Source organism: Pseudorca crassidens, chromosome 7, assembly GCF_039906515.1.
Source record: "Pseudorca crassidens isolate mPseCra1 chromosome 7, mPseCra1.hap1, whole genome shotgun sequence".
Lineage (NCBI taxonomy): Eukaryota > Metazoa > Chordata > Mammalia > Artiodactyla > Delphinidae > Pseudorca > Pseudorca crassidens.
In genome coordinates this window covers 2,759,541-2,787,435 of record NC_090302.1, presented here as the reverse complement: position 1 = coordinate 2,787,435, position 27,895 = coordinate 2,759,541, and the positions used below count along the sequence as shown (strand labels likewise).

Sequence of the window (27,895 nt, the reverse complement as noted above, 5' to 3'; positions counted from 1 at the left end):
CCCGTAAGTGCGTGTGACCGCCTGACCCTTAGCAGAGAGGATGGTCCCCCCTTTCCCTCTCCAAGACAAAGTGTGGCGCCGGTCACGCTGTCCTCACTCACTGTGTCCCCTGACCTTCCCCTTCGAGTGGTGGGTCCCTCACCCCCCTCCCAGAAGCCCCATGGAGCTTAACACGCCCCCCCCCCCGACACACACATCACACAGCGGCTTCTTGTGGTTTTGCAGTTGGTTTTTCTTTTGGGTAGGTTGGTTGAAAGGTGGGAGGAGACAGAGCCTCACAGAGGTGGGGCGGGGGCGGCTGACCTGACCCCCGCCGTGAGCAGTGAGCCCCACTCAGCAGGGCTGGCGACGCCCACCAGAGCTGGTATCTCGGGTCCAGGGTGAGGCCGACGTTCTGGCCAGAAGGGAAACCTTCAGAGGCTGGCTTCCCTGAGGGGGGCTGGCGGGCTGGGGAGAAACATGGGGCATCAGGGAAAACTGGATCGAGAAGGAGCCTTAGGTGCTTGGGTGCCGGGAGTGCAGAGCCGAGAGGACATGGTGGTGTCAGGAAGGGGGACCGTGGCTGCCGGCCCCTCAGTGGGCCAGGCAGGGTGCCTCAGGAGACCCCATAGGCCTCGGGGTGCTGCAGACGTTCCGTGGGACCGATGGGGTCCCTTGCCGGTGGGGAGCAGAAGTGATCCAGACCAACGGTGGGCTTGGGGCCCTGGTCGGGGCCAAGGCGCTCCAGGCAGAGCCCCTTCGGGGGCAGCCGTGGTAGCACTGCTCCCTGCCCGGGCAGGGGGTGGGCAGGGGGTGGTGGCCAGCAGGGCCCAGTGTGCGGAGGACCCCCGCTCGCCCACCTAACGTCCCCTGGGGCCCCACGGGAGGAGGCAGTGGGCTCCGTCTGTCACGGAAGCCGACCCTGCCCGCACGGATCCTGTTTCCTGAGGCCCGGCTGCTCGGGGGCAAAGGAGCTGGGGCGGCGGGCCTTGCCCCTTCCTGCAGCTCACCGCCCCCTGTCTCTGCGGGATTGTTGCAGGAGCTCCAGGAGGCAGTGTTTTTTTTTTTTAATAAATTTATTTGTTTTATTTATTTATTTTTGGCTGCGTTGGGTCTTCGTTGCCACGCGTGGGCTTCTCATCGCAGTGGCTTCTCTTGTTGTGGAGCACGGTCTCTAGGCACGCGGGCTTCGGTAGTTGTGACTCGTGGGCTCTAGAGCGCAGGCTCAGTAGTTCTGGCATGCGGGCTCTGTAGTTGTGGCACGTGGGCTCAGTAGTTGTGGCATGCGGGCTCTAGAGCACAGGCTCAGTAGCTGAGGTGCACGGGCTTAGTTGCTCCGCGGCACGTGGGATCTTCCCGGACCAGGGCTCGAACCCGTGTCCCCTGCATCGGCAGGCGGATTCTTAACCACCGTGCCACCAGGGAGGTCAGGTGGAGGAGTCTTCGGGGTTGGGTGGACGGCATTGCTCACAGCCTGGCTCTGCTTCTGACTGGATGGCCTCGTGCCCCTTGATCTCTGAGCCTCTGCCCCCCCACCTGGAAAGTGGAGCCCACGTGACCCACACTGACGCCAGGATGGGGCCCAGGGAGTCGGGGCCGTGTAGCGTTGGGCCCCCCAGGGGTGCCTGACTCACCTGATCCCTGAGTCACCCGACTCAGGAAGGCCGGTGGGTCTGAGCAGGGCGAGAGGGAAGGCGGAGGGAGCGCAGGCCCTGCCCCTCCCCCCCCCCCAGGATGGTGGAGTCACTCCCTGGCTTTTTTCCTACCTCTGATCACCCCTCTGAACGTCAGCACCCCCTACAAGCCTCCCCTCCTTCCTGAATGTGGCTCAGGACTTCCCCCTTCAGGCCCAATGCCCTCCAACCTAGGAGCCTCCTGAGGACCCCCTCCACCTGCTTCCTCCTCTGACCCCCGGCCTCATCCCCGCCCCCGTGGCTGGAGGCCCTTCCCCTGATGCTGGTGAGTGAGGCTCTTTCTGCCCTTCTATCCGGCATCCTCCGTCTAGCATCCCCCCGACACCTGTCGGGGTCCAGGCTGCCCAGGAGTGCCCTCCTCTGCCTGCTGTGGTCCTGTCTGTGGCGGGAGGGCCGGAGCTGCTGCTGCTGCGTTTTCAGGGTGTTTCCCACAGTGGCACCTGGACAGAGGTCCCCACTCTCTCCCTCCTTGTTTGTCCAGGACCCTGAATAGCCCTGGTGTCCAGGCTCTTCTGATGTGTCCCTCTGGGCTGAGCGAGCCTACAGGGGCCGGTTCTCTGCACTTTATTTCCAATTCCAGTTCCCCAGGGAGGAATGAGGTGGGTCCCAGAGGATGAGTCCAGGGGCGGGGAGATGGCCATGACCTCCGGGTCCGCCTGCCCCGGTCCGCAGCCAGGTGTGTCCAGCTCCCGTGAGTCCCTCACGGAGTGGCGAGTGTGTGACTCTGGAGGGTGGGGTGACTGGCCTGTGTCCCCCGCCTGCCGCTGGCCAGCTGTTTGGCTTTCTGGACGCTTCCTCAGGATTCCACCAGAAGCCCCGTCTCTGGGTTTTCTCTTGCTGTTCAAGGGCTTTTGTGGTCTGTCTGAGCATTTCCTCTCTGGGTGGTTTCGAGGGAAGGTTGTCTTCACTCTGACCTTCGCCCCGTTTGCGGTGCCGCCTCCCGCCCCGTCGGGCAGCCCCGGGAGGTGGGGGTGGGGGAGATTCTCCGAGCCTCGGTTTCCCCTCTGAGGGGTGGGGCCCCGTCCCTGCCCTCGGCCCGGGTGTCCCCGCGCGGTGTGCACCACCAGCCGGGCCAGCGGATCCTCAAGGCTCCTTTCCGAACCCCACCTCCTAGAAGGCTGGTTTCCAGCTCGGCCGTGTGGAGCGGGCCCGGTGGGCTGTGACGCCGGTGAGATCGGGCTGCACGTCTCTGCCCGCAGGAGATGAGACACCCCCGTCCCGCTGGGGGCTTGGGGGTGGTGAAGGGGAGACCTGGTAACTTGAGGGTTTTATACGTCTGGGCTTAGGGCGCTGGGCTCTGCCACCTGCACTGCCCCACCCGGTCCCGGGTTATCCTGCCTGAGTCCATCTGCCCCCACCCCCTCACCTGTAGTCCTTTGCTCTGCCAGGCGGGGGGGGGGGGGGGTGTGGCACGAGGAGTAGGGTCATGTCCCCCAAATCTCGCTGTTGCTGTGGTGGTGGGCAACGCAGGGTCCTGAGCACCCAGGGAAAAGGGTGGGGCAGGGGCTTTCCAGCGTGGCCAGTCGAGAGACAGCAGAGGCCCCCAGAGTACTCAGCTTCTGCCACGAGCACCCCTGCTCCGTCCTGTCCCCTCCAGACCCCCGCTCATTTCAGCCCCCTTCCCACCTCCCCGTTGTCACGAAGCAAGCTCCTGGCACATTTCCTTCGTAAGACGTTGGTGCCCACGTCTAAAAGACAAGGGCTCTTTAAGAGTTATAAAAGGACACAGCGCCACCGTCACCCCCAGGGCGTTGACGTTGGACCCCAGAGATGGTCCGAGAGACAGCGTTGAGGTAGATGCCTCTTGCCTCACTGCCCGGCAGGTGCTTCTCCCAAGCTGGCCCAGGGCACAGGCGCTGGGGTCGGGGGCCACCGCCTCGCCTGCCCCGGCCGTCCTCCCTCCTGGCCACGTGGGGGCCGACCCCCGTGATGGGCCGCCTTCCTCCGTTCCAGCTGCGACCCCAGAACACTACTCTGCGGAGGGGTGAGCTTTTCTCCTGATCCTTTTGCGATGAAAGCTGACCCTTGACAGCGGATACGAGGCTGTCTGTGGTCCTTTTTTCCTCTTAGACTGAACATTTGTATGTTTCCCTGCAGAATGTCGTGTCTGATTTGGTATGTTATCTCAGACCCAGGGGGCTGGGGGTGTCTCTGGGAGACCCCCTCCCCCCACCCCACGGAATGGTGCACTGGCTGGGTTCTGAGACCCGAAAGGTTCACTCAGGACACGCCTGGCTCGGGGAGAGCGGCTGTCAGGCTCTGGCCTGTCCCATGAGGCCGGGGGGCGGTGTTTGCTCCCCCCGTTCCTGGTGGGCGATGCCTTCTCGTGTCCGAGTGCTGGAGAGGGGATGTCAGGTGTTCCCGGGGCTCACGGGCTGTCCCAGGAGGGTGGGCGTCTGTGGGGGCTTTGCTCCTGCCCCCAGGGGGCAGCTCGGCAATGTGGTGAGAGCCTGAGCTGGTACGCCACCTGTGAGCTCGGGCTGCCACGGGCTGACCAGGGAACCCGGGGTGGGGTCCCAGCCGGACCTTCTGTCTGCTCCTTCTGTGGCCCCTCGTGGAGTCTCCGCCCAGCCTCAATGGCTTGGAACATGGGAACGGGCCGGACCCTTCTGGTACCCACCCCCCACTCTGAATTTGCCTTGTTTCCCTTGATTTGGGGGCCTGTGGGCACCCCACTGGGATTCCCTCGAGGACGAGGTCTGGTGGCCCCCATGGCAACTTTGGGTCCCCAGCTGGTGAGACCTGCTGGGCAGGGTGACCAGGCCTCTCTCCTGGGTGGGGCCTGGCATGGCCTGTGTTCCCACGAGGGGCCAGCGCCCGCCGGGAGGGGACCGGCCCGGGGGGAGCTGTGCGGAGGAGCAGGTTCCTTCCTTGCTCTCCGATGGACAGGCCGCCTCCGTCTGCACCTTCGTCGTCTCCTGCGCAGCTCGCCGGCTCCGGCCAGGGCGGCTCAGCTGGGTGGCCTGTGGTTCCCTGCCAGGACCACGTGGGGTCGGGAGGAGGGTGACGGGTTGCTCCTGGTGCGCCGGGACGTGGCGACTGGGAGAAGTGGGAAGCCGCATTTGTGTTTTAAACGGGTCCATCCCAAGTGTAACCTCATGGTGTCTTCATGGCAGGCAGAGGTGCGTATCCAGGGACCCTCAGGTTCTGTCCCTTTGCTGTGGCCCCTCCCTGCGTGGCTTGGGAACCACGGGCACCTCCTTTTTTCCACCCGAGGGGCCCGTGTCACCCAGCTCTCTAAGCACTCTCCATGATGTCCCTGGCCTCCCACGTCCTCGTGGGTGGGGAGCCATGCCTCCATCCGTGGGGCTGCGTTGGGGGCACTAGACAGCTGATGGCCATGCTGCCGGGGCTCAGCCAGGAGGGGAGCTGGCACTGGACCCTGGTGTGGCAGGCCCAAGTGGGCACTCCCCGCTGCCCTTCTGCGTGCTCCTCGTGTCTGGGGCCCTCTTTGCATCTCTGGCCGGAAGTTAGGATCAGGCCAGGGACTTGGAGGGGCACTGCTGGCCTGTGCCTGCCCCCAGGGCTCGCCAGGTGGCCTTGCCGTTGGTTGCAGTGGGGTCCTCTGGGTCCTTAGCTGCCCGGCTCCTCCTCTCACCCTGTGTCACCCGTGATGCCAGGAGCCAGGTCGAGGGGCACGGGGTCCTGGGCTTACGTCCCCGAATCTCCACGTGGCCAGGCTCAGGAAGTAGCCCAGGGATGGGGGAGCCTCAGCCCTGTCATCTGTGCGATGGGCCTGGTCATTGACCTCATAGGACCACATGGTGTCTCACCCTCAGCAGAGGTGTGAAGGGCTCCTGGCCGTGGCCGGCCACCCAGTGCATTTCTTCGTGCTTCTCCAGGAAGCACGGTGAGAGTTTGTTCCTGTGCGGCCGGGGGACCCTGGGTGCGGGTAGTGGGGGACTCCCCCGCAGTCTCCCCTTCCTGTTGCTTCAAACCCCCATGTCCCTCACACCTCTTGTCCGTTACTGATGGCGGTTCAGGGCTGAGCCCTGTGACAGGGTCAGCTGGTAGACTGTTTAAGTTCCAGCTTCTCTCTGGGAGCAGCCTGTGCCTTCCGGTCTCAGAATGTGGCCCTGACCCCCGCCCAGACCGGGAGGCTGACGGACAGCACAGCTGCTGGCGGCGGGGAGCTGGGCGGCACCCTTGGCATCCATCCACGTCCCTCTGCTGCCCCGACAGGTGGGCGCTGGGGGGATTTCTCGGCCCTCTGGGCGACACGGGGGTGGCCGACGGCGCCTCCCACTGGTGGCCCTGCCGAGGTCCAGCCAAGACTTCGGGGTCGTCGCGGACCCCGGATTTCCCCTGGACGGAGCACACGGGGCTGCCTGGCCTGTCCCCAGACTCTGGGGCAGTGTCCCCAGGCCCCAGAGGAAGGGAGACGAGCTCTGAGATGCTTGGCCATGTTTGTACATTTTTCCAAAAGAGAAATCCCTTTACACTTCTTTCTTTTTGCAAAAGTAACACGTTCTTAAAAAGAAAAAAAAAAATCCACCAGTTCAGAACCGCCAGCAGAAAGGGAGAAAGCAGCCTTGGGGCCCGTATGCGGTGGGTGTGAGGCCCTGAGTGCTGGGGACGTCCATCATCTTCCTGCCCCTCGTGGGAGCGTCCCGAGGCGGCGTGGGGCCTTCTGCATTCCCGTCCATGCTCAGCCGGGGTCTGGTTTCCTCGAGGTCGCTGTCAGGTCTGCGGGATTGCGGGAGAGGCAAGGCCAGGCTCTCGCTGCGGCTCCGCTCGCCCCGGACGTGCCGGCCCTGAGGTCTGGGCTCCGTGTGAAGGAGTGAAGGCTGTGCCCCAGCAGGGAGCTGCGTGGCCCCTTTACTCCGCCCGCCGTCCCAGAGGGGACAGCGCAGGGTGACCTGTGCGATTGTATGTCCCACCGGAGAGGGTCATGCCCGAGCGCCCCGGCTGTCCCTTGCCAATCTCCTCCCCGGCCACGCAGCCCTTCCCAGGAGATGGGTCCTGGCTCCTGGGATGGAAGGGGCATGGGGAGGGGGGTGCCCCCCAACCTCTCACACTCTAGCTGCCCTCCCTTCCTTCCTCCCTGTTGAGCTGGTGCCCAGGCTGCCGGGGACAGAGGACAAGCCAGGCGCCTGCCTCCGCCGTGGGGGGTGCTCTGTGGCACAACCTGACGGGGGACACTGCAACCCCTGCGGTCATCCGCACGTCCCTGCAGGGCTGTGAGTGCATGGGGGCCCCCCCACCTCGTTCCAGTGGAGGTGCTGGGGGCAACGTTCCTGTTTGCAGAGAGGGGGAGGTCCCATTGCCACGTGCTGTCCCCCAGGCCGTGGGGCATCCAGCACCTTTTGCATGTGTCGCCTCTAGACCTCACAGACCCTGCTGGGGTCCCGAGTGTTTCCACACCTCGGGACTCCCTGTGGCCTGGGGTGAACGCTGGCATTCGGCGAGCTTAGCCACGCAGTCTGGGACCCCCCGCCGGCTCTGCCTTGCAGCCGCTGGGTGCTCACCCCACGATGGGGTTGTGTCCTGTGTTTGCTGCGGCGGCCGGCTTCCTGCTCAGCCGTGGGTGCGGGGTGGTTGGTGATTGGTCAGAAGAGGGAGGCAGGGCAGAGGCCAGGCCGAGGGTCCTGATGGCAGCCCCAGCACATCCCTGCAGAGAGCTGTGGCCGTCTGTCCTTGTGCTCGGAGGAGGCCGGTGTGCTGTGTCCCGCCCGTTTTCTGCTCCCTGGACCATGCAGCAGCAGCGCTGGGTACTGGGCATCTGCCCACCCGCCCCACACCTGGCGGCCCGCAGTGCACCGGGCTGGCATCTAGGCCCAGGCTGGGGGGGGGGGTGGCAGGAACAGGGTGCCTCCTTCCCTCACGGATCCCGGGTCCCCCCACGTAGGGAGCCGCCTCAGCCGTCCCGGCAGGACCGTGCGGCGATTGGTATGTGTCCAGCACCTTCCTGAGCCCTCTGTGTTGGATCCCTTTAGTCTCACAGAGCCCTGTGGGGACACAGGGGTACCAGATCCCATGGCTGGCGAAGGGCAGAACTGGGATTGCGAACAGGAGCCTGGCCCCGGCATCTGCTCTGCACCCCTGAGCTCCCGGGGTCCGGGAGGGTCCGGGAGGCCCTGGCGGGTGGTGGCATTGGGGCAGAGGAGCCAGAGGAGGAGAGGGAGGGTGCGGGCCTGCGTAGCCACAGCAGCCAGGACAGGGAGACGAGTCACTGGCCAGAGCGGGACAGGCAGTGCTGCTTTGGACAGGAGCCCCGTGTAGGGCAAGGCCGTCCAGGGGAGGGCAGGCCCGTGGGAGGTTCGCAGAGACCCCAGCAGGAGGCGGTGGTGCTGGGCCAGAAGGGATCAGACCTGCTGGGGGTGGGGCTCCAGGGTGAGCACTCAGGCGCCTTTCCGTCGGTGGTGTGTTGCAGCCTCAGCACCGCCAGCCCGGCGGGCACGGCCGCCCTCTGTACGGAGCTGCCTTGGGGGCCAGGGCGCTGCCCCGGGTTGGCGAGATGGGGGCGCGTGAGAGGCGCCCGCTCGCCCGGGGAGAGTGTGGAGGAGAGGAGCTGCAGGCCCCCAGGATGGCGGGCGGGGAGGCCCCTAGGGGTGCTCCAGAGCGCTCCTCCGACGAAGGGCGGGCAAGCGGGGCAGGTGTGCTCGGTGGCCAGGTGTGCGCGGCGTCTGTTTTGAGTCCTCTTCCCTCTTGGTCGGGGGGCGCTGAGGAGGCACTGGCTGGGGTTTAACAAGCCAGCATGGGGGGGCCCTGGTCTGTACCTCGTGCTGATGACCGTGGTGTAAACACGCCCACGTGGCAGAGCAGGCTTCCGGCAGGACGTCCGTCAGCCAGCTCGAAAACTCTCCCAAGTTTTAACGATCTGCTTTCGCACGTCGTAGAGAGCATGTTTCCAGCGGCCGACACGCGCTGCTCTGTCCTCCCCGAAGGCTGGCCCCCAGGCGGGCCCTGCCACCCAGCCCAACCCGGCTCAATCCCATGACAGGTGCACATAAACACCTACGTGGTAGCAGCGTGCACAGATGCCGCCCGGGTCCAGATTTCGTATGCAGCCCCCAGCGCGTTTTGCATCCTCAGGTGACATGGGGACCACCGACTTCCTCCCAAGACGTGGTGGGGTTTTGATATTGGGGGCAGCCCCTTCATCCTTTACTGCACAGCATTTTTCTTGGTGCTAGTTGGTCTCCTGGGGACACACGTGGGGCAGCGGCAGCCGCTTCCTTCCCAGCTCCACACTCAGAGAACATTCCGAGAGTCGGGGTGTGGTCCTGCAGCCCCTCACTCGCTGAGGCTGCAGGCTCCCATCGCCTTCTCCCTCCACCCCCACCCCGACTGACCGAGGGCCGGCCGTGTCCACAGCCCAGCCGCCATCACAAACCAGAGCCCATTCTCATGGTCACGTTAGAACCTCCGTCGGTGGCCTCACTCAGAGGGCCCTGGCTCCGTGTGCCACGCGTGGTTCCACGCACGTTGTGCCGGTCCACGTCGTAGCTCTCTACGTGCGGATCATTCCCTAAAATGTTGCCACAGTCAAGAGCAGCAGGCGGCTGGTGGGCAGTGAGCCGACAGTGGCCCCCACCTGGACAGCCACCGCCCCGCCTGCCCAGGTGGCACCTGTTGGCATTCTTTCCCGTCACCTGTGTCTCTCCCTGCCCCAGCCTGAGGGCAGCAGTGGGAGAGTGGTTCTCTGACAGGTGAGGGTTGGCCTGACCGGGTGGAGTGCGCCGACGTGGCCTCACATGACCGCACGGCTGTGCTCGGGGACCCAGGCAAGGCGGCGGGGCCTGGGGTGACCGGCCGTTCCCTGCCGTCCCTCCTCCCCCGCAGGTGCTGCCTGACTGGGCCCAGACATGGGATGTCGCACCTCGGCGGGGAGCACAGAGGAAGCCAGGGCCTCTCCGAGCTGCTGCCGTGACGGCCAGTGAGCGAGCAGCCGGAGGATGTCCACCACGACAACGGTCGCCCCTGCGGGGATCCCGGCGGTCCCGGGCCCCGTGAACCCGCCCCCGCCGGAGGTCTCCAACCCCGCCAAGCCCGGCCGTAAGACCAACCAGCTGCAGTACATGCAGAACGTGGTGGTGAAGACGCTCTGGAAACACCAGTTCGCTTGGCCCTTCTACCAGCCCGTGGACGCCATCAAGCTGAACCTGCCCGTGAGTGGCCCCCACCCGCCGGCCCTGCCCCTCCGCGGCCCCGACTCCTGGGAGGACGGCCCCCCTGGCCTTGGCAGAGATGGTGCCTGGAGGCGGCTGGTCCTGCTAAGCCAGGCACAGCTCAGGACCCACAATGACCAAGGAGCAGAGGGGATGCTTAGGCGAGTGGGGGAACGGAGGGCGGCTGCCCAGGTGCAGGAAGCGGGGAGAACCCTTGGCCTGTGGGGGGATGAAGGGGGAGCCGGCGATGGGGCTCAGGCCTAGAGGCTCGCCTGTGTCTTCATCCTGTGCCCGGCACTGTCCTGCGGAATGACGCGTGCACACCTGAGACCCTGCGCTCGAGAGGGGTGCGGCCCACTTCCCCAGGGATAGCGCCTCAGCTGCGTGCCCGGTGCCGACCTGACCATCTGACGGCTTTCTCTTTTGGACCCGAATAGAGAGCCCCTGAGTCCTGCGAGGGGAAGCCCTGGGCTAGCACTTGGCGGCCTGGGTCCTGGGCCAGCTTGGCTTCCGGGCACTGCGGGCCCCCAAGTGAAGTTTGGAATCTGGGGAGGGGTCTCAGCCCGACCTCCGGAGCCTAGAGCAGCTCTGGGCTCTGCCCCAGCCCTGCGGGTCTGTGCGTCCACACAGAACCCTGCTTAGGCCGGGGGCTTAGCAGGGATTATGCTGGCCGAGCGCTTGCCCCAGACTTCACGCCCACCTGCCCCCAGGTGAACAGAAACTTGGGTCCAGCCCCAGTACCCAGATCCCTGAGGAGACTGCCCCCTGCACAGTCTCTGTGCTTGGGAGTCGCGAAAGTCGTCATGAATTTGAATCCAACAGTAACACCCCTGAAAATCTCTTTCTTAGGATTATCATAAGATAATAAAAAACCCAATGGATATGGGGACTATTAAGAAGAGACTGGAGAATAATTATTATTGGAGCGCGAGTGAATGTATGCAGGACTTCAACACCATGTTTACAAATTGTTATATTTATAACAAGGTAAGAAAATGGTGTGGCGTGGGCCCTATACGCCCCTGTGAGCTGCCCCTGGCCCGGGGAGGCCTGGGGTGGAGGGCCAGCCTGGGGTTGGCCGGTGCCCGCCGGGCTGGGCTGGGCGCTTTGCAGCAGCTCTCAGACAGGCCCAGGGTGCATCCCAGCCTCGCGCTCAGCCCTTGTCTGGCCGCGATCCCCTTGTGTGGGTCCCACAGGCTACGCGCTTGAGCGGTTGCCTTGTGTGTGGACCGCCCCGCCCCCCGCCCCGCCCGGCCCCGGCCCCGGCCCCGTCCCCTGCTCCAAGGAGGGAACATTAGAACAGCCTTTTCGGAGGGCGTCGATATGTACCAGACGCTTTAAAACGCCCACGTGCTTGGACCTTTTTTCCTCCGGGGGATGGGATAAAGGGTGGTTTTTATCCTTTGTGGTTTTTGAATTCTTCCAAGAGTTTCCACGTTAAAATATATTCTCTTTGCCGCCCTCCCGCCCCGCCACGTCCCTTCACAGCTTGCTAAATAAATGTTTTTCTTGAGCAACTGCCATGTGTTTGTCTGCTGCAGACACATGGCTCCTTTCCAGCAGGTAACCTTGCCTCTCCTGTGTCTTCAGCCCACAGATGACATAGTGCTCATGGCCCAAGCCTTAGAGAAAATTTTTCTGCAGAAAGTGGCCCAGATGCCCCAGGAGGAAGTTGAGTTATTACCCCCTGCTCCAAAGGGCAAAGGCCGGAAACCAGCTTCGGGAACCCAGAGTGCAGGTAAAGGGGTGGACGTGCAGTCCTTCTCTCCACCTCTGGCAGGTGGGCAGGGCGCCGATGACAGCGTATCTTCTGAGGGTCCGTCCGCCCCTCTGGGCTCAGTTTTCCTGACCCAATCTGCAAGGTTGGGTCAGTGATGATCGGAGCTCCGGGAACCGGGCCTCTGCTGTGTGTGGCCTGCAGGCCTGGTGACCTTGCTGCCGCCTGCCTTGGAGCCTCGCTCCGGGCAGGGATCGTGCTCCTGCTGTGTCCGCGCGCTGCTCCTCTCCCACCCGCCTCACCCTCCAGCTCTGAGGACACCTCTTCTGGAAGCCACGCTGTCCCTTTGTCCCCTCCGAGGACTTTGCCTCTTCGGCACACTTTGTGTTCTCTGTGGCCTGTCAGGGAGCGGTGGGCATTAGGGTCAGCACGGGGGGTGACCTTACCTGGTCCGGGCACCTGGAGCAGAGGTGCACCCCGATGGTGAGCTTCCTGGGCGGCCCAGCCCTCCAGAGAGGCCAGGGTGTTTCACACTTACAGACGGGGCTGAGGCTGGCTACCTGTGGAACCCGAGTCAACCCCCTGGCTCTTCCTTACCGGGCTGTGCACCTTGTCCTGGCTTGCTCATTCGGACCACGGAGGCAGCCACGATGAGGGCCAGGGTCTCGGCAGGAGGGGCTCTGCTGGCACCCGGCGGGCCCTGGCTGGAGGAGATGGTCCCGGCAGCGTCCAGAAGCATCGCTGGTAGAGCCGGGTCAGTTCAGCCTCCTTTCCTTTGTCCTCAAGGTACGCAGCAAGTGGCGGCCGTGTCCTCTGTCTCCCCGGCAACCCCCTTCCAGAGCGTCCCCCCCACGGTCTCCCAGACGCCCGTCATTGCTGCCACCCCTGTGCCAACCATCACTGCAAACGTTACGTCGGCCCCTGTCCCCCCGGCTGCCGCCCCGCCCCCTCCCGCGACGCCCATCATCCCCGTGGTCCCTCCCACGCCGCCCGTTGTCAAGGTGAGCTTCCCCCGGGGCGTACGGGATGCAGGCAGGTGTGGGGCGGGCAGGAGGGCGCTCTGCCGCTTTCCCCTGGCACCGACCGCTTGTCGGGAGTTGGGCGTATGTGACTTTGGACGGGTCCCCTCCCCCGCCACGCCCGTGAGGTGGGCCGCGGTTCCTGACACCGACAAGGAGCCCGAGGCTCGGAGCGGCAGGTCACACAGCTGGTGAGGGCGGCTGCGCTTGAGCCCCAGCTTTGCCGGCCTTTGCAGGGCGTGGGCCGAGGTGGGGGGCGCAGAAAGGAGGGGGGTCCCGGCCCTCGCCGCCCGCGCTGCGCCCGGATTGCCTTGGCGCGGGGAGGGCGGTGGCGGCCTCCGCCTGCTCCTCGCGCCCCCGTGAGTGTGCGCGCACGTCCCTCCCCCGGCTCCCTGCGGGCTTTCCGCCGCCGGGCCTGGGCTCGGAGCGCGCGCTCCCCGCGGGATCCGGGGGCCAGCGAGGACGGCTGAGTCTCCTGCTCTGAGCAGCCCCGTGCCGGCACTGATGTGTGTCGTCTTCTCCGATTTGACCCTCACAGCGAGCGGCCCTCTGGGCAGGCAGTATTTCCCCCATCTTACAGATGAGGAAGCAGGCGCTCAGAGGGGTTAAATGGCTCCCCCAAGGTAAAACGCCATCTCCGTCGCTTTCCTCTCCCCCGTGGCCTCCACTGCCTGTACTCGGGCGGCGCCTGGCCCGGCCGCCTCACTCAGCGCCCGGCTGTCTTGGAGCATGTCCCGTCTGCCATGGCCCCATGAGCCCCCGGGCCCCGCGGCACGTGCTTGGCCTCCGTGGGCGCCCGTGAAGTGTGTGTGGGTGGCTGGCTCGTGCCCGCCAGCCTGGGGGCAGCGGCTTGGTGACTTTGGTGGCGCTCGGACAGCAGACCCCCGTGAGGCCGGCGGCCCAGGTGCGCCTGGCTGCCAGGGGCTGCTCCGCCCGCCCGAGCTGATGGGAGGGGAGCCCCCTGGGCTGGCCTCGGGGTCACAGCGACCCTGGCCACCCAGGCACGAAACACGCGCTCACGCACTGGACACACCCACCAAGTGCTCGTTGGTCATTTCAGTGTTTCCTACCCCGGTGGGAAGTAGCTCTGTGACGTCTGCTGCCCTCAGGGTCAAGTCCAGCCCTGCCCAGGCACTTAGCCCCCCCGGAGTCCTTGGTCCCCAACCTCGTGCTGCTGCTTGTGTTTCCCGGCTGGGCCGCTGCCCCCGCCCCGCCCCCCGCATGCTCCTCCCGCCCCCCTTGTCCCGTGGCTGCCACTGTCCTGGGAGCGCCAGCTTTGAGGCCCGCGTCTGGGATGCCCCCTGGCCTTTGACCAGCGGGGGTCCTCTCGTCCCTGCTGTCCCCAAGCCCCAGTCCCACTTGGTGACGGTCCCAGTCACGGTGCCACCTTGGTTGTGCGAGTCCCTGAGCCGCGGCCCAACCCCAGACGCGGGTGGGCTGCGTGCTGCATCTCACGCCGCTCGGGGTGGTGAGCGCCCACCGTGACTGCGCGGGGCCTGGGGTCTTGGCGGGCGGGCGGGGCTCAGGGACGGCCCGGGGGTAGGTTCGGAGTCCAGCCTCACCACCGCCAGCTGTGTGACCTCGGGCCGGCAACGTGGCCCCTCTGAGCCTCGGCGTCCTGCGTGGCGCGGGGCCCCGGGAGGATGGCCGCGACCATGCATGTCCTTGCTTCGCTCGGTGCCTGGCGGCTGGTCCGCGCTCCAGGGGCGCCACCGCAGCGGCTCGGATCCCGGATCCCGGGGCTCACTGTTGTTTTGCTGTCGCAGAAGAAGGGCGTGAAGCGGAAAGCAGACACTACCACGCCCACGACGTCCGCCATCACCGCCAGCCGCAGCGAGTCACCCCCACCGCTGGCGGACCCCAAGCAGGCCAAGGTGGTGGCACGGCGGGAGAGCGGGGGCCGCCCCATCAAGCCGCCCAAGAAGGACCTGGAGGACGGCGAGGTGCCCCAGCACGCGGGCAAGAAGGGCCGGCTCTCGGAGCACCTGCGGCACTGCGACAGCATCCTCAAGGAGATGCTGTCCAAGAAGCACGCGGCCTACGCCTGGCCCTTCTACAAGCCGGTGGACGCCGAGGCCCTGGAGCTGCACGACTACCACGACATCATCAAGCACCCGATGGACCTGAGCACCGTCAAGGTAGGTGGGTGGTGAGCCAGCCGGGCCCCCTTCCCCTGTCTGGGCGGCCCCTGGCACCTGTCGTGGTGCTGATGTCTTGTGCCGGCCCGGGGGCAACGCAGCAGGCTTGGGGCATTGCCCGGCTCCTTTGGCCTGCCCTCCAGCGGCAAACGGGGCCTCAGGGCTGGCCCGGGGCCCTGGCGTGGGTCTGGCAGGGTCAGGGAGGAAGGTGTGCTCTGCCCTGCGCTCACGGAACCGGCAGCTTCCTCGTCATCTGTTCCTCTTGAGCTGGTTTCGTCATCTCGTTCATTTTCATCCCGGCGCATTTGCAGGTCTTCGTAATAACATTAGGCAAGGTGGCCCTTTCCCGTGGCCCAGCCCCTCCCTGGACGGAAGTGGGTGCTGGACGGGGTGGTGGCAGAGCTGAGACCGGGAGCCCCGGCCTCCCGATTCCCGCAGCAGGGTCTTCCTGCACTGGGGGCTTCCCCCTTGGCTTTTGTGGGTTCTCGTCCGAGTCAGGTCAGTTGTGTACAAGCAGGGAAGAGCAGGTCTGGGCCAGGCAGAGATGGAGAAAATCCCCCGGCTGGCAGCGGCAGCCTCGAGGGCAGGAGACCCGGGGTCTTCCCAGAGTGCGTGCAGGAGGGGTTCCTGAGCCCCCGTCGGGCTTGGGCCCCAGCACAGCTGCCCTTCCTCGGTCTGGATCGGTCTCTGACGGTCTGAGGAACGTCCCTGGCCGTTGGACCGTTACCTGGAAAGGTAACCCCACAAAAGGGGCAGGTGGTTTCTTTGCACCGATGACGTCTGGGCCCTGAGCCGCTGGGCTCAGTCACTCTGCCTCGTGTACCTGGACACTGCCTCGTGTATACCTGTCTGGGGCAGACTCTCTCTCCTTAATGGAAGTCTTCCTCCCCGCCAAGGGACAGGACAGACCTGGCCATCTAGGGCCGTGGTTCCCGGGGAGCTGGCCGAGTCAGGCGGGCCCGGCTGGGCTGGGTGACCGAGCAGCTTCCTCGCCTTCTCTGATCTTCGTCCTAACTGCGAGGGCAGGGCTCCGGCCTTCTCGGACTCGCTCAGTGCTGCAGTGGCCCTGCTCCTCCTGGGAGCCCAGGAGTGTCAGCTACTTTTCTTTGACTGATTTTTTTTCTTTCAATTTGTGTAAGATAGGAACAGAGGGTCAAAAATCCAAGCAAAGCAGAGGTGGGTGGAGAGAAGACCTAGCCTCTGGTATCGTTGCCCCCCTTTCCAGAGATCGTTCCAGCTAATGGTTTGGTCACATCTTTCTGGATTAGCTCCTGGCTCAGGCTGGCTCTTTCCAAGCAGGTTTTGACTGTGGGGCAGTGGTACTTGGGCTCCCAGATGCACCGGGAAAGTGGCCGGCTGTCAAATTAGGGCCGGAGTCTGAGAATCTTGCAGAAGTTGAGAGGGTCTCGGGTGCCCATTTCTCCTTCCTGGCTGAGCTACCCCAGACTGGGGAGGCTGTGCAGAGGGCTGGAGCCAGGCAGCCCCAGTGCTGTTGGAAGCTCTCCGGGGGGGGCGGGCAGAGGAGGATGGTGTGTCCTAGGCTGTAGAGGCTGCAGGTCCTGGAGTCTGACCACCACCAACCCCTCCATCGAGGCCAGGACTTTGTTAGTCTAGGTGCCGGCGAGGTAGGTGGTTAGGCTCCAGCCCACAATGTCCTGCTGCAGCACAGCATGGCCCCCAGGATGAGCGGGCACCTCATACCCCCGACACGAGGTCCCTGACTGACGAGCTCATATCTGTGTGAACCCATCAGGCATGGGGAGCTCTCTCCCTCGAGAGCCGTTGCCCCGTCTGCCCCGATCTTAGCTGCCACATTGTGGTCCCTGGCTGGCTGCACTTCTGTCCCCACCTGCAGAGCCAGTCATCCCGTGCTCCCGGCGGGGCAGTGGGACGACCTGGTGCTCTGTGAAGCAGGCTAGCTAACAGGACCTGGATTCTCAGGAGAGAAAATTAAACGTCTCATTCTGAGAACTGAGTAGCCCCCTAAACTGGTAGAGAGCGACTTTTCGCCAGAAGTTGCTTGCTCCCCACCGGAGCTCCTGCCAACCGGGGTGTCGACGTGTGAAGTTAGCCAAAACGTAGAGCTGGGGACTTTGGTTGCGGGAGCTGGGACTTTGGGGAGCACCGTTTTCTTTCTCCCTGAGTGTCAGCCTCTCTGTGGGGTCCTGGGCCCTCCCCTCCAAGCCCTCGGGGCCGCCCTTCCACCTTTTCCCTGGGCTCCCAGATGAGGTCTCGGGCTGGCGGTGGACGTGCGGAGGGTCCCGAGGCACAGCGGTGCCCTCACGCCCCGTGGCTTGTGTGTTGCAGAAGAAGATGGACAGCCGTGAGTACCCAGACGCACAGGGCTTTGCGGCCGACATCCGGTTGATGTTCTCCAACTGTTACAAGTACAACCCCCCCGACCACGAGGTGGTGGCCATGGCCAGGAAGCTGCAGGTAACGCCAGGTGCTCTGTGTGGGGAGGGGCCCCCTGGGCACAGGTGGGATCAGCCGCTCAGGGCAGGCACCCGGGAAAGACATGGGTGTCTGGGAGGGCGTGTCTCCCGGGGGAGGGGCGGGGTGTCGTCCACGGGCACGTTTCCCCTGAGCGGCGGCCGAGTGGCGGCCAGGCCCCGAGCCTGCTCCCCAGGGACGTGGTGGCCAAGAGGCCAGTTTCTGCCTCCTGGGAGCTGCAGGCTCAGGTGGGCAGCGGCGAGCAGGTGGGGGCCAGCGGGTGTTCTAGCCAGGGTGGAGACGGAGAGAAGGCAGACGCCTGCTGCCCTGCACTTCACCGCGTGCCGGGGGCCCCTCGTCAGGAGCCTGCTGGTGCGGCCCGTGGGCGTCGTGGCGGGGGACGGCTGTTTGTGTAGCCTGTTGCTTTCCCGACCACAAGGCGGACGGCACGTGGGAGAAGCGGGCCTGCAGGGAAGCGCAGTCTGGCCTTCAGTGGTGGGACTTTGCGTACATGCACACGGATCTCACAGGCCGAGTGTGCGCACACCCCTGTGCGTGATGATCTGTCAGAGCCTGGGGGCTGCCGCGGGTTTCTGTACGGGCCAGTACACCGAGCCTGTTCTTATCTCTCTTTGCCATCACATAGCCTGTTGCTTTTGTAAATACAGGACCCAGAATGTTGTTCTGTAAGACGTTCCCAGTGCCTTGCTCAGAACCCTTTTGAAAACCCGGTACGGTAACTCGGGGGCATCCTTGGTCACCCCGGCCCCGGACGGGGCCTCGGGGAGCCTCCTTCGGGCCTCTGGGTGCCTGCCCTAACCTTCCTTACCTTCCGCCTGCCTGTGGGCCCTGGCTGCTGCGGGCTGCCCCCTCTGTGCACTGGCTCCCACTGGGGAGTGTGGTCGAGCGGTCCTGGTGGTCCCAGTACACCCAGAGGAAGCCACCGGGACCCACGGTTTCATACCAAGACCATGAAGCCGAAAGGCTCAGCAAAGCCCCGTGCTGTCGTTGCTCTGTTGATGCTCCTAAACCTTGCGCGTAGCTCCACGAGGAGGCCAGGCGGCGCCGGCAGCAGACGGGCCGAGGGCAGCGGCTCTGATTCTGTTCCGGAAAAGGTGGTCTCTGCGGTGCGGCCACGGAGGTTGGGCGTCTTGATCACCGATGCCTGTTTAGTAATTGGCTATCGATTGTGTCAAGTCAAGCTGGGTGGGGTTAGAGCCTGACGCTGCAGCAGCCTGATGTGGACCCACCCCCACCCCCTGCGGGGGGGGGGGGCGTTTGCCCAGAGCGGGCCAGGTCATGGCCTTGCGTAGCAGCGTACCTCTGAGATGTCTTTACCCCAGGAGGAGATTCTGGGGGACCGGGACCCAGAGTAGGTTCTTACGGGAGCCGGACGCCTGGTCGGTGGGGCTGCACCTATTGCGTGTAAACCAGGTGTGTGTGGCTTCAGGTGTCCGAGCTAGCAGAGAGAAGTCTCCCTTCGTGGCCGCTCGTCCTGTCTGAAATGAACCTGGGCCGCCGGGGGTGGGGCGGGGGGATCTTTGTTGAGTGCGTGCTCCCAAGGCTGTGTAGGAGCGGGCGGTTTGGATCGGACAAGACTTTTGCCTTTTCAGCCAACTTTTGGACCCAACTCAGAACGAGATGTGATGCTACAGTAACATCACAGGGGAGAGAAATGGGGAAGCCAAACGAGCTCCCAGATGCAGTGGCTGGGGGGCCCCCGGAAGAGGGTCAGAGCTCAAAGGAAGGCCCTCTCACTGTCTGTCAGTAGGTGGCAGCCTTGGACCGGGATGCTGAAAAGACTTGCGAGCCGTGGACGGGAGGTCGGGTGTCTAATAAAGGAGCTCGTGTGCCAGCTCCTAAAAGGCTGTGTCTGTGGCCGTTGACTCTGCGCCCTCTGGCCCTGGACCCGCGCTCAGGGCCTGGGGAGGGAGGGGCAGAGAGCAAGCCGGGGTGGGCGGCGTGGGGGCGGCCCAGCGCCCTGGGCAGGCTGGGTCCAGTCTCCCCGACTCCCCGGGGGCTGCCCACGGGCGTCCAGGACCCAGGCGGCCCCTGCTGTCCCGCAGGACGTGTTTGAGATGCGGTTTGCCAAGATGCCGGACGAGCCGGTGGAGGCGCCCACGCTGCCCGTGCCCGCGGCCCCTGTGGTCAGCAAGGGCGTGGAGAGCAGCCGCAGCAGCGAGGAGAGCTCCACGGACTCAGGCAGCTCGGACTCGGAGGAGGAGCGGGCCACGCGGCTGGCGGAGCTGCAGGAGCAGGTGAGTGGCCGCGGCCGGGCCTTGATCTGACGTTTGCCCTGGTCACCCCCCACCCCCACCCCAAGCCACAGCCGTCCTCCACGGCGGTGTCGCTGGCAGGGCACCCGGCGGAGGTGTCGGCTCCGAGGGCCCCCTCGGCAGTGCCTGCAGGCCCGACCGGGTCAGGACGTCCCTGGAGCCCTGGAGCCTCCTTCCGCTCCAGAAAGGTCTGGGAGGCACCTGCGGAAGCCTCAGCCATGGGGCTCCACGAGCTTGTCCGGCTGGGGGCGGGCACGGGCTCCGCAGCTCTGCCAGAGGTTGTCCTGCCTCGGCCTCTGGCCACCTGTGAGTCGGCCCTCCCCACCGCTTCGCGCGCCTCACGTGCAAAATGGGACCCAGAGGTGCTGGATTCCTGGGCGGGGGGCCTCCAGCAGGGAGGAGACAGTGGGGTAACAGTGACCCTGCCGGCACCCCGGTGGGGCTGGGCGTCTGAGCTGAGCCTTGTCAGGGATGATGGTGCAGGGAGCATGGCCCTGAGGTGTAGCTGTCGGGCCGGGGTCCCTCCCACGCCACGTGACGTGGCTGGCGTGTGCAAGCCTGGTGCTGTCTTGGCCCGTCCACCTGCTAGAGGCTGGGGGCTCCGTTTCCTCGCCCGTCCGGCGTGAGACTCCGCTTGGGGTCTGCTGAGGTGAGAAGCGTGTAGAGCACGTAGCACACTGGCAGCCACTTGCCGGACGAGATGAGTGTCCCTTGCCGGCACCGGACCCTTTTGACCCTGCAGAGCTGCCGTGTAACATCCCAGCAGCTGCCCACGAGTGGAAAGTCTCCTCTGTGCAGGCGTTTAAACCTCGCCCTAGAGAGTCTCCCTCATCTGGAAAACAGAAACTAGCAGGAAAACCAGGAGGCACCATTTACCGAGCCCTTCGGGTGTCACCTGCCCTGCACTTCGGGCGGGGAGACCGAGGCCCAGCGGCTCGCCCGCCGTCGCAGGGGTGGGGAGGGCCAGACGGGCTCTGTCGCCCTCCGGGACCTGTCTGGCTCCCCGGCTCCCCTCCCCGCACGGTGGCGGCAGCTCCTGGGCACCCCAGCCCCCTGCCCACGGCCCCCTTGGGCCAGCCCTGGGGAGCCCCGCTCAGCTGCCTGTCTCTTCCAGCTGAAGGCTGTGCACGAGCAGCTGGCCGCCCTGTCTCAGGCCCCAGTGAACAAGCCAAAGAGGAAGAAGGAGAAGAAGGAAAAGAAGAAGAAGGACAAGGACAAGGAGAGGCACAAGGCCAAGTCCGAGGAGGACAAGAAGGCCAAGGTGGCCCCGCCTGCCAAGCAGGCCCAGCAGAAGAAGGCTCCCGCCAAGAAGGCCAACAGTGCGACTGTGGCTGGCAGGTGGGCGCCGGCGCCCCGTGTCCTGGACACGCATGTGGCGGGAGGATGCTGGATTCGGGGCTCTGTCCTGGTGACCTGGACCCTGGGCTGTTACGGGGAGATGGGGGCAGGGGTTGGTGGCCCTCGTCGTGCCCACCTCGTGGGAAGACTGGGAGGACCAAACGAGATCTCTGCCTCGACAGCGTGGCCTCCGGAGGGCGGCGCTCAGCTCCCCATGGGGCCGGGCTCAGTCACAGGCATGGGAGACCTCAGCATCTAGAGGCTTCGGGGACATTTTCCTGGTCTGGGCCCGGGAGTTTGCTTTGGGGGGTCTTGGCGCCGTGTCCTGGGCCCTTGGCACCCCATCCCTGCGTGGCCTGGTCGGCGGAGGGTCGGGGGTGGAGGTGCGCCTTGGCACAGAGCTCCCTGGTCCCCATGGCCTTCACTGAGCCCCTGCCGTGGCCACGCGCTGCCCCGAGGACCGCCTGCCGCAGATGAGCAGGGACGACATGGGGAGGTGAGGGTGGTGGGAAGGCACGCCGGGCCGGGCGCCTCTCCCGGCGGGGTGGGAGGAGGGCGTCCTGGAGGAGGGGCGACGGCTGCACAGAGGGTCCGGATGGGGTTCCAAGAATCAGGAACAGCGGGCACAGAGCTGTAGAGGCCAGTGGAATGTGTTCCTCGTGGGAATGAGGATAAGGGTGGGCACTGCTGAAGAACAGAGGCCAGGTTGGGAAGAGGGGAGAGTTGAGGCTGCTGAGGCTGGCCGGCTCGGTTGAGGTGTTTGCAGTTCGTTCTCCAGTGAAAGTGGTCAGATCCTGGCCAGTGTGGAGGATGGATTAGCGAGAGGCAAGAATGGGAGGAAGGATGCCCTCTGGAGTTGCCGTGGTCACGCAGGCAGGAGAGGCCGGTGTGGCCATGGGGGTGGAGGTGTGTTGCTTTGAGAACTGTCTGTGAGGCAGAGTGGACAGGCCTTGGTCCCTGGACGTAGGAGGAGGGGTATGCAGAGCTGAGGACTTGGGCTTTGGTAGCTGGGCGGGCAGCGGCACCATCGAGAGGGGCAGCGAGAACGGTCAGGGGTTTGTTCCCCCCTTTTGCAGGGGGAGACAGAAATCAGGTTCCCTGTTCTGTCTCTGTCTCTGGTTTTGGTGTCTGTACAGTGCTGGCCTCAAAAAGGAGTTGGGAAGTGTTCCCTTGTCTTCTGTTTTCTGGGGTAGGTTTATAGCCTTGGTCTATTAATTCTTAAATGTGTGGTAGAATTCACCAGTGAAACCATCTGGGCCCGGAGTTTCACTGTTGGAAGGTTGTTAACCACGAATTCAGTCCCTTTGAACGTTCCCCACAAATTTGATACACTGTGATTTCATTTAAGTTCAAAATAATTTTTAATTCCCTTCAGGCGTCCTTTTTGGGTTATTTAGACGTGTGTTGTCTGGTTTACAGATATTTGGAGATTTTTCCAGATATTTTTCAGTTACTGATTTCTAGGGTCAGAGAACGCACTTTGTATGTTTTCAACATTTTAAAGTTTGTTAGGATTTTATGGCCCAGAATACGGTGTGTCTTGGTGAGTGTGCCATGTACGCTTGGAAAGAACGTGTGTCCTCCTCCTGTTGGGTGGAGTGTTGTATAAATGGCAGTTAGAAGATTAAAAAAAAATCTAAAAAAAAAAAGATACAAATGAACTTATTTACAAAACAGAAACAGACTCACAGACTGAGAGAGCAAAGTTATGGTTACCAAGGGGAACGGGGGTGGGGGGGGAGGGGAGGGATAGTGGGAGTTTGGGGTTGACACGGACACACTGCTACATTTAAAACAGATAACCAACAAGGATCTCCAGTAGAGCACAGGGAACTCTGCTTAATATTCTGTAATAACCTAAATAGGAAAATTATTTGAAAAAGAATAGATACATGTATATAAAAAAAAAAAAAACCTTAAACCCCAAACAGACAAAAACATGTCAATTAATAAGTTAATTCGGTTGATGGTGGTGGTGGGATCGTCTCTGTTCTGCTGATTTGTTCTATTAATTACCGAGAGAGAATCGTTGAATTCTGCAAGTGAAGTTGCAGGTTTTCCTATTTCCTTTCAGTTCCTTGAGCTTTTGTTTATATATTTTGAAGCTTGGTTTTAGATGCACACACGTGTAGGACTGTGATGGTCAGTTGACTCTTTTATCATTATACAGTGTCCCTCTTTTTCCTGGTAGCATTCCTTTTTCTGAAGTCTACTTTGTCTGAAATTGTTACAGCCATTGCGGTTTTCTTTTGATTAGTATTTACACGGAATATTTTCCCCCCATCTTTTTACTTTTAACCTACCTCTGTCGTTATATTTCAAGGGGGGTTGTGTAGATTAGATAGCATATAAATTGGGTCTTGGTTCTTACCCAATCTGAGCACCCCTTTCTTTTAATTGGTGTGTTTAGACCATTTATATTTAATGTAATTGTGGATACAATTTGGTTTCCACCTACCATTCCATTATTTTCTGTCTGTCCCTGCTGTTTATTCCTCTGTCCCCCTTCCTGCCTTCTTCTGGGTTATTTGAATACGGAGATGAGTTTGACCTGTCGTGCTTGAGATGCCTGTGGGGCATTGAGGGGAGCTGACCACCACGGTTGTTTCCTGGCCAAGGCCTCCCTAGGCCGGTAGCAGCCTCTGCTCTGACCTCTGGAGCAGGGTCTTCCGTGTCCCTGGAGATGTATGTGCGTCTCCAGGCAGTCGCCCGGCTTCTCTGTCTGGGGGTTGGGCTGCTCCTTGGTAAGAGAGCCTGGTCCTGGAGAGGAAGAGGGCTGGCGGGCAAGGGGTCGGGGTCTGGGGGGGGCGGTGGGGGGAACTCGGGGTTGTGGGGCAGGGGCTGGGCGGGGTAGGGGGCTCCAGGGATGGGGACGGGGGGGCTCCACGCCATGATGCTCCTTGCCTTCTGCCTCAGACAGCCGAAGAAGGGCGGCAAGCAGGCGTCGGCCTCCTATGACTCGGAGGAGGAGGAGGAGGGGCTGCCCATGAGCTACGATGAGAAGCGCCAGCTCAGCCTGGACATCAACCGGCTGCCGGGGGAGAAGCTGGGCCGCGTGGTGCACATCATCCAGTCGCGGGAGCCCTCGCTCAGGGACTCCAACCCCGACGAGATAGAGATTGACTTTGAGACGCTAAAACCCACCACTTTGCGGGAGCTAGAGAGATACGTCAAGTCTTGTTTACAGAAAAAGCAAAGGAAGCCATTCTGTAAGTCGTCGGGACGGGGTGCCTTGCTGCCGCCCCTGCCCATCACCCCTTCGGTCCCGGAGCAGACAGCCAGGCAGCCCCGGGGGTGGGAGTGGGAGTGGGTCGCACGCTGCCAGGCTCCTCGCCCCTCTTCTGCCTTGTGCCCTGAGGATGCAGGGACACAGCTTCCGGCTGCTCAGCTGGGGGCGGGGCTTAGCTGAGACCAGCTGCGGCCCCACCCCAGCCGGAGCCCTTCTTCCCCTGCTCCCGGGCAGGTGGGCAGCACTTGTGTGCCTCATCCTTCCCCAGAGCAGGCAGGACCCCTGGGTCGGTCCCCAGCCCCATTCGTTCAAATGCTGGCTAAGGTCCTCACCACAAGCCTTCTTGAGGCTCCGTTTGGGGCCTGGGCTGCAGGCGACCTGTGGATGGTTCCCTGCCTGGGCAGACCAGTTCCCTTTGCCTGAGGTGGAGGTCCAGAGGCCTCCCAGGACGGACGATTGCACTGGCTCAGGCTCACCCTGGAAGTCGATGACTTCACTGGACGGGAACGAGTCGCTGCCTGGGTTGTTGGGTCCTGGGGAGTGAGAGGAAGGGCAGGAGGCCCCAGGCCGCCCCACGGTGGCAGGAGAACAGGGCAACCGCCCAGCCCTGAGGAACAGCACCCAGGGTGCACCTGCTGCTGTGTGTGGCCCCCTCGGGCTGCGTGGTCCTCCCTCGCTCTGAGGGGGGAAGCTGCCTTCTCCTAGATGGAGCATGGCGTGACCCCTGCAGTCACGGCACGTTTGCCCCTCGGTAAGTCGCCTGTGGACTCAGAGGTGCTCGCGCAGGCACACCAGGAGGTGGAGTTGGCTCCAGGGCGGAGTCTGGGCCTCACTGAGGCTGAGGGAGAGCCTCGGCCGTGGCGTGGCGAAGGAAAACCATGAGTTGGGGGGTCAGGGCCTCAAGCCGCAGTTCTGCCCCTCCCCCGGGGGCGCCGCCGTCGGTGCAGCTGTCTGCAGTGGGGGTGGTCTGTCCCAGCTCAGGAGTTGTGTGGCAGTTGCAGAGCCTCGCGTGTGGCGGGGCCTCCGTACGTGTGGGCTGCCCCTGGGGCCGCCCGCCCTTCCCCGCCTGTGGCCTCAGCTCCCGTGCTCTTCCGCAGCCACGAGCGGGAAGAAGCAGGCGGCCAAGTCGAAGGAGGAGTTGGCTCAGGAGAAGAAGAAGGAGCTCGAGAGGCGGCTGCAGGATGTCAGCGGGCAGCTGGGCAACAGCAAGAAGCCTGCCAAGAGAGGTACCCGTGGCCCTCGCGCTGCTCCGCCGGGGGCAGAGGGCAGTGGGAGGGAGCGGGCAGCTGACCTGGGTCTGTGCCTGTGGCTCCACCTCGTAACGAGCTGCGTTTCCCTGGAGGAGGCTGTTGACCCCCCGAAACCCTGATTTCCTTATCTGCAAACTGGGACCAGAGCCCGGCCCTGCAGGGAGGCTGAGCACATGACAGGCGTGTGTGAAAGCGCCGCTTTGCAGAGCCCCTGGGAGACGGCCCTTTGGAAGGGCGCAGCTGTGGTCTTGGGGGGCTGGACCCCATGACTTGGGAGGGACTGAGGTCCTACCCTGCAGCTTCAGTGGGTCCTGGCCCCCGGCAGTGGGCTTTCTGGCTGCTCTCAGACAGGAACACTAGTTCCCAGCCAGTTAGCCAGTATCACAGGTGGAGGGGGAGGGTCTGACTTCCAGCCCCAGGCCCTCAGCTCTGTGGACTCGGGGTCTTATTTTAGGCGAGCAGGTGATTTGATTCCTTGCCTCCTTTCCCCGGGGCCTGTAAGAAAAGGCAAATACCTTTGTCCTGGCCCCAGGGACAGTGGGGCCCAGGTGGCGGTCAGATTCTAGGTCCAGTCTTGGTCATGCAGTGGCCAGGTGCCACAGCCTTGCCTGGCCCCCTTGCCCAGTGCCAAGCTGGGGCTCGGAGCCCTGCTTGCTCCCACTGATGGCTGAGAGGCCCCCCTTGCGTTAGCCCTGGGGAGGGCGTGGTTACTGCTCAGCGCGTGTGACTGTGGAACCTTCATGTGGCCGGCCACGTCCCCGCACGTCCCATCAGTTTCTCGTAGTAGATTGCCTTTTCTCCCAGCCTCTAAGTGTATTTAGATGTGTTGACCTCTGAGCCATTTCTGCTCACACTTCCGACACCAAACGTGTGAGTTTTTCTCACGCCAGTTCTCCAGCTCCCACACGAGCAGGGTGTCCAGCAGTTGAGCTCCGTGCTGACGCTGTCTGCTCGGTTAAGGGCTCAGCGCCCCCCGCCTCTAAGACGCCAGGTGCACGTCCCAAGCCTCCCGTGCCTTTGACTGACGGGCTGTAAATCGGGGATTCCCACAACCCCCTCCTCAGGTCTGAAAATTGGCTAGGACGGCTCACAGAACTCAGGAATTATGAGTGAAACCCCTTGTGGTTTGTTATAAAGGACACAACTCAGGGACAGCCAGGTGGACGAGCGGCACAGGGCAGGGAGTGGGGACGTGGGGTCTCCAGGCCTGTCCAGCCACCACCCTCCCAGCAGCTGGAGGCCCCCTGAACCGGGGGTTCTCTCTGGAGCACAGTCTCCAGTCCCCGCCCCTCCTCGGCCATGGGGGCGAGGTGGGGGGAGCTGAAAGTCCCTGCCCCGGTCACATGGTCTTCCTGGTGAGCCGCCCTGGGCTGTGTGGCCCTGGGGGGGCCCCCGCCCCGAGTCACTCGTGAGCGTAAACTCAGGGGGGAGCTAAAGGGGCTCCTTAGCAGTAAAAGATGTTCCTGCCACTAGGGACACTGCAGGGGGTTTAGGAGCTCTGTGCTGGGAACAGGGTACGAGCACCAGACGCATTTCTTACATCATCACAACCTCGTTAACGCGTTGCTGCATTTCAACAAAATCGCTTAACGTTTATCACGTGACCGGGTCAGGATCCGGGTGGGTCGGGGCATGTGGGGGGGGGCGGGGGAGGCACGGACGGGCTCACGAGGAGGGAGGGGCGGCCGGCGCGTGGGGGGCGCACCCCTCACCCGCGCGTCTCCCCCAGAGAAGTCAGGCTCCGCGCCCTCGGGAGGGCCCTCCCGGCTCAGCAGCAGCAGCTCGTCTGAGTCCGGGAGCAGCAGCTCCAGCGGATCCAGCTCCGACAGCAGCGACTCGGAATAAACTCTGGGCTCTCACGGGACGGAACAAAACCAGTGGACGTCGCCCACGCCGAAACTCTGCAGTGTTCCCTTCTATGGTTAATATACTATTTTCGTTCCATGGTGTGCAGGTTCTCTTTTTAATTCAGTGTTATGGTATCTTCCAGTTTTGGCTTTAATAGGTCAAAGATCTTTCCGTGTGTGTCCATTAGACTTTATGAGAAGCTGTGAATCTGCATAACGCCTTTCCTTCGTAACTGAATTCAGTCTCTTGGAGATGACAACTTCAAACGCTAACCTGATGACCGTAGAAAAACACGTAAGGTGTGATCCGGAGGTTCATGCAAAATCCCTTTTCTTAACGCCCGACCCGGTCTGTAGCTCCAGCGAGAATTTCTCCAAAGGAGATGTCTCGGAAATGGTACCGTATGTGAAAGCTGCCAGCTTTGCGAACAGGCGTTTGTCTTTGTCTTTGGGGGCCTGGGCTCTGACCCGCACGTCCGAGGGGTCACCTCTTTCTGCAGGGCCCGAGGACAGCCATGCCTGCCCCTGCCGTGAGGGCCAGGGCTGGGCCCAAGCGGGGAGGGGTCATCGTCACTGCAGCCAGAGCTCCCGCGGGTGGCGGACCGGCGAGGGTGGGCGTGGAAGGGAGCCGAGTTTTTCTGATCTCTGTGACGTTGGGAGCTCCCGGGAGGGAACACGGTGGCTGCGTGTGCAACGCGCGGGTTCCCAAACACTGAAACTTTTACCTCAACTTAAAAAAAAAAAAAGAAAAAAAAAAAGAAGAAAAGATTAAAAAAAAAAAAATACAGGAGGAGACTTTTTTGTAAGGTTCAGCAGTTTTCTACAAAAGGCCAGCCCCCACGTGTGTCCCCAGCCCAGCCGCTG

General features: G+C 63.3%; 1 protein-coding gene across 3 annotated transcripts in view; it reads left to right on the top strand.

The window, feature by feature from the left end:
* The window catches only part of BRD3 (bromodomain containing 3), a 47,084-nt gene that overhangs the window by 4,708 nt on the left and 14,481 nt on the right, over positions 1–27,895 (top strand). For 2 of the 3 annotated variants that reach the window (XM_067742782.1, XM_067742783.1), the window contains exons 2-11: positions 9,459–9,784; positions 10,634–10,771; positions 11,375–11,522; positions 12,288–12,502; positions 14,287–14,658; positions 16,966–17,094; positions 19,158–19,349; positions 20,482–20,705; positions 23,622–23,914; positions 25,032–25,160. In XM_067742782.1, the coding sequence (XP_067598883.1) occupies positions 9,572–9,784; positions 10,634–10,771; positions 11,375–11,522; positions 12,288–12,502; positions 14,287–14,658; positions 16,966–17,094; positions 19,158–19,349; positions 20,482–20,705; positions 23,622–23,914; positions 25,032–25,160 (2,053 nt within the window). In that variant the 5' untranslated portion in view covers positions 9,459–9,571. Of the gene's footprint in view, positions 1–9,458; positions 9,785–10,633; positions 10,772–11,374; positions 11,523–12,287; positions 12,503–14,286; positions 14,659–16,965; positions 17,095–19,157; positions 19,350–20,481; positions 20,706–23,621; positions 23,915–25,031; positions 25,161–26,913; positions 27,129–27,895 lie in introns of those variants that run through there. The other variant, XM_067742784.1, reaches the window with a different exon arrangement.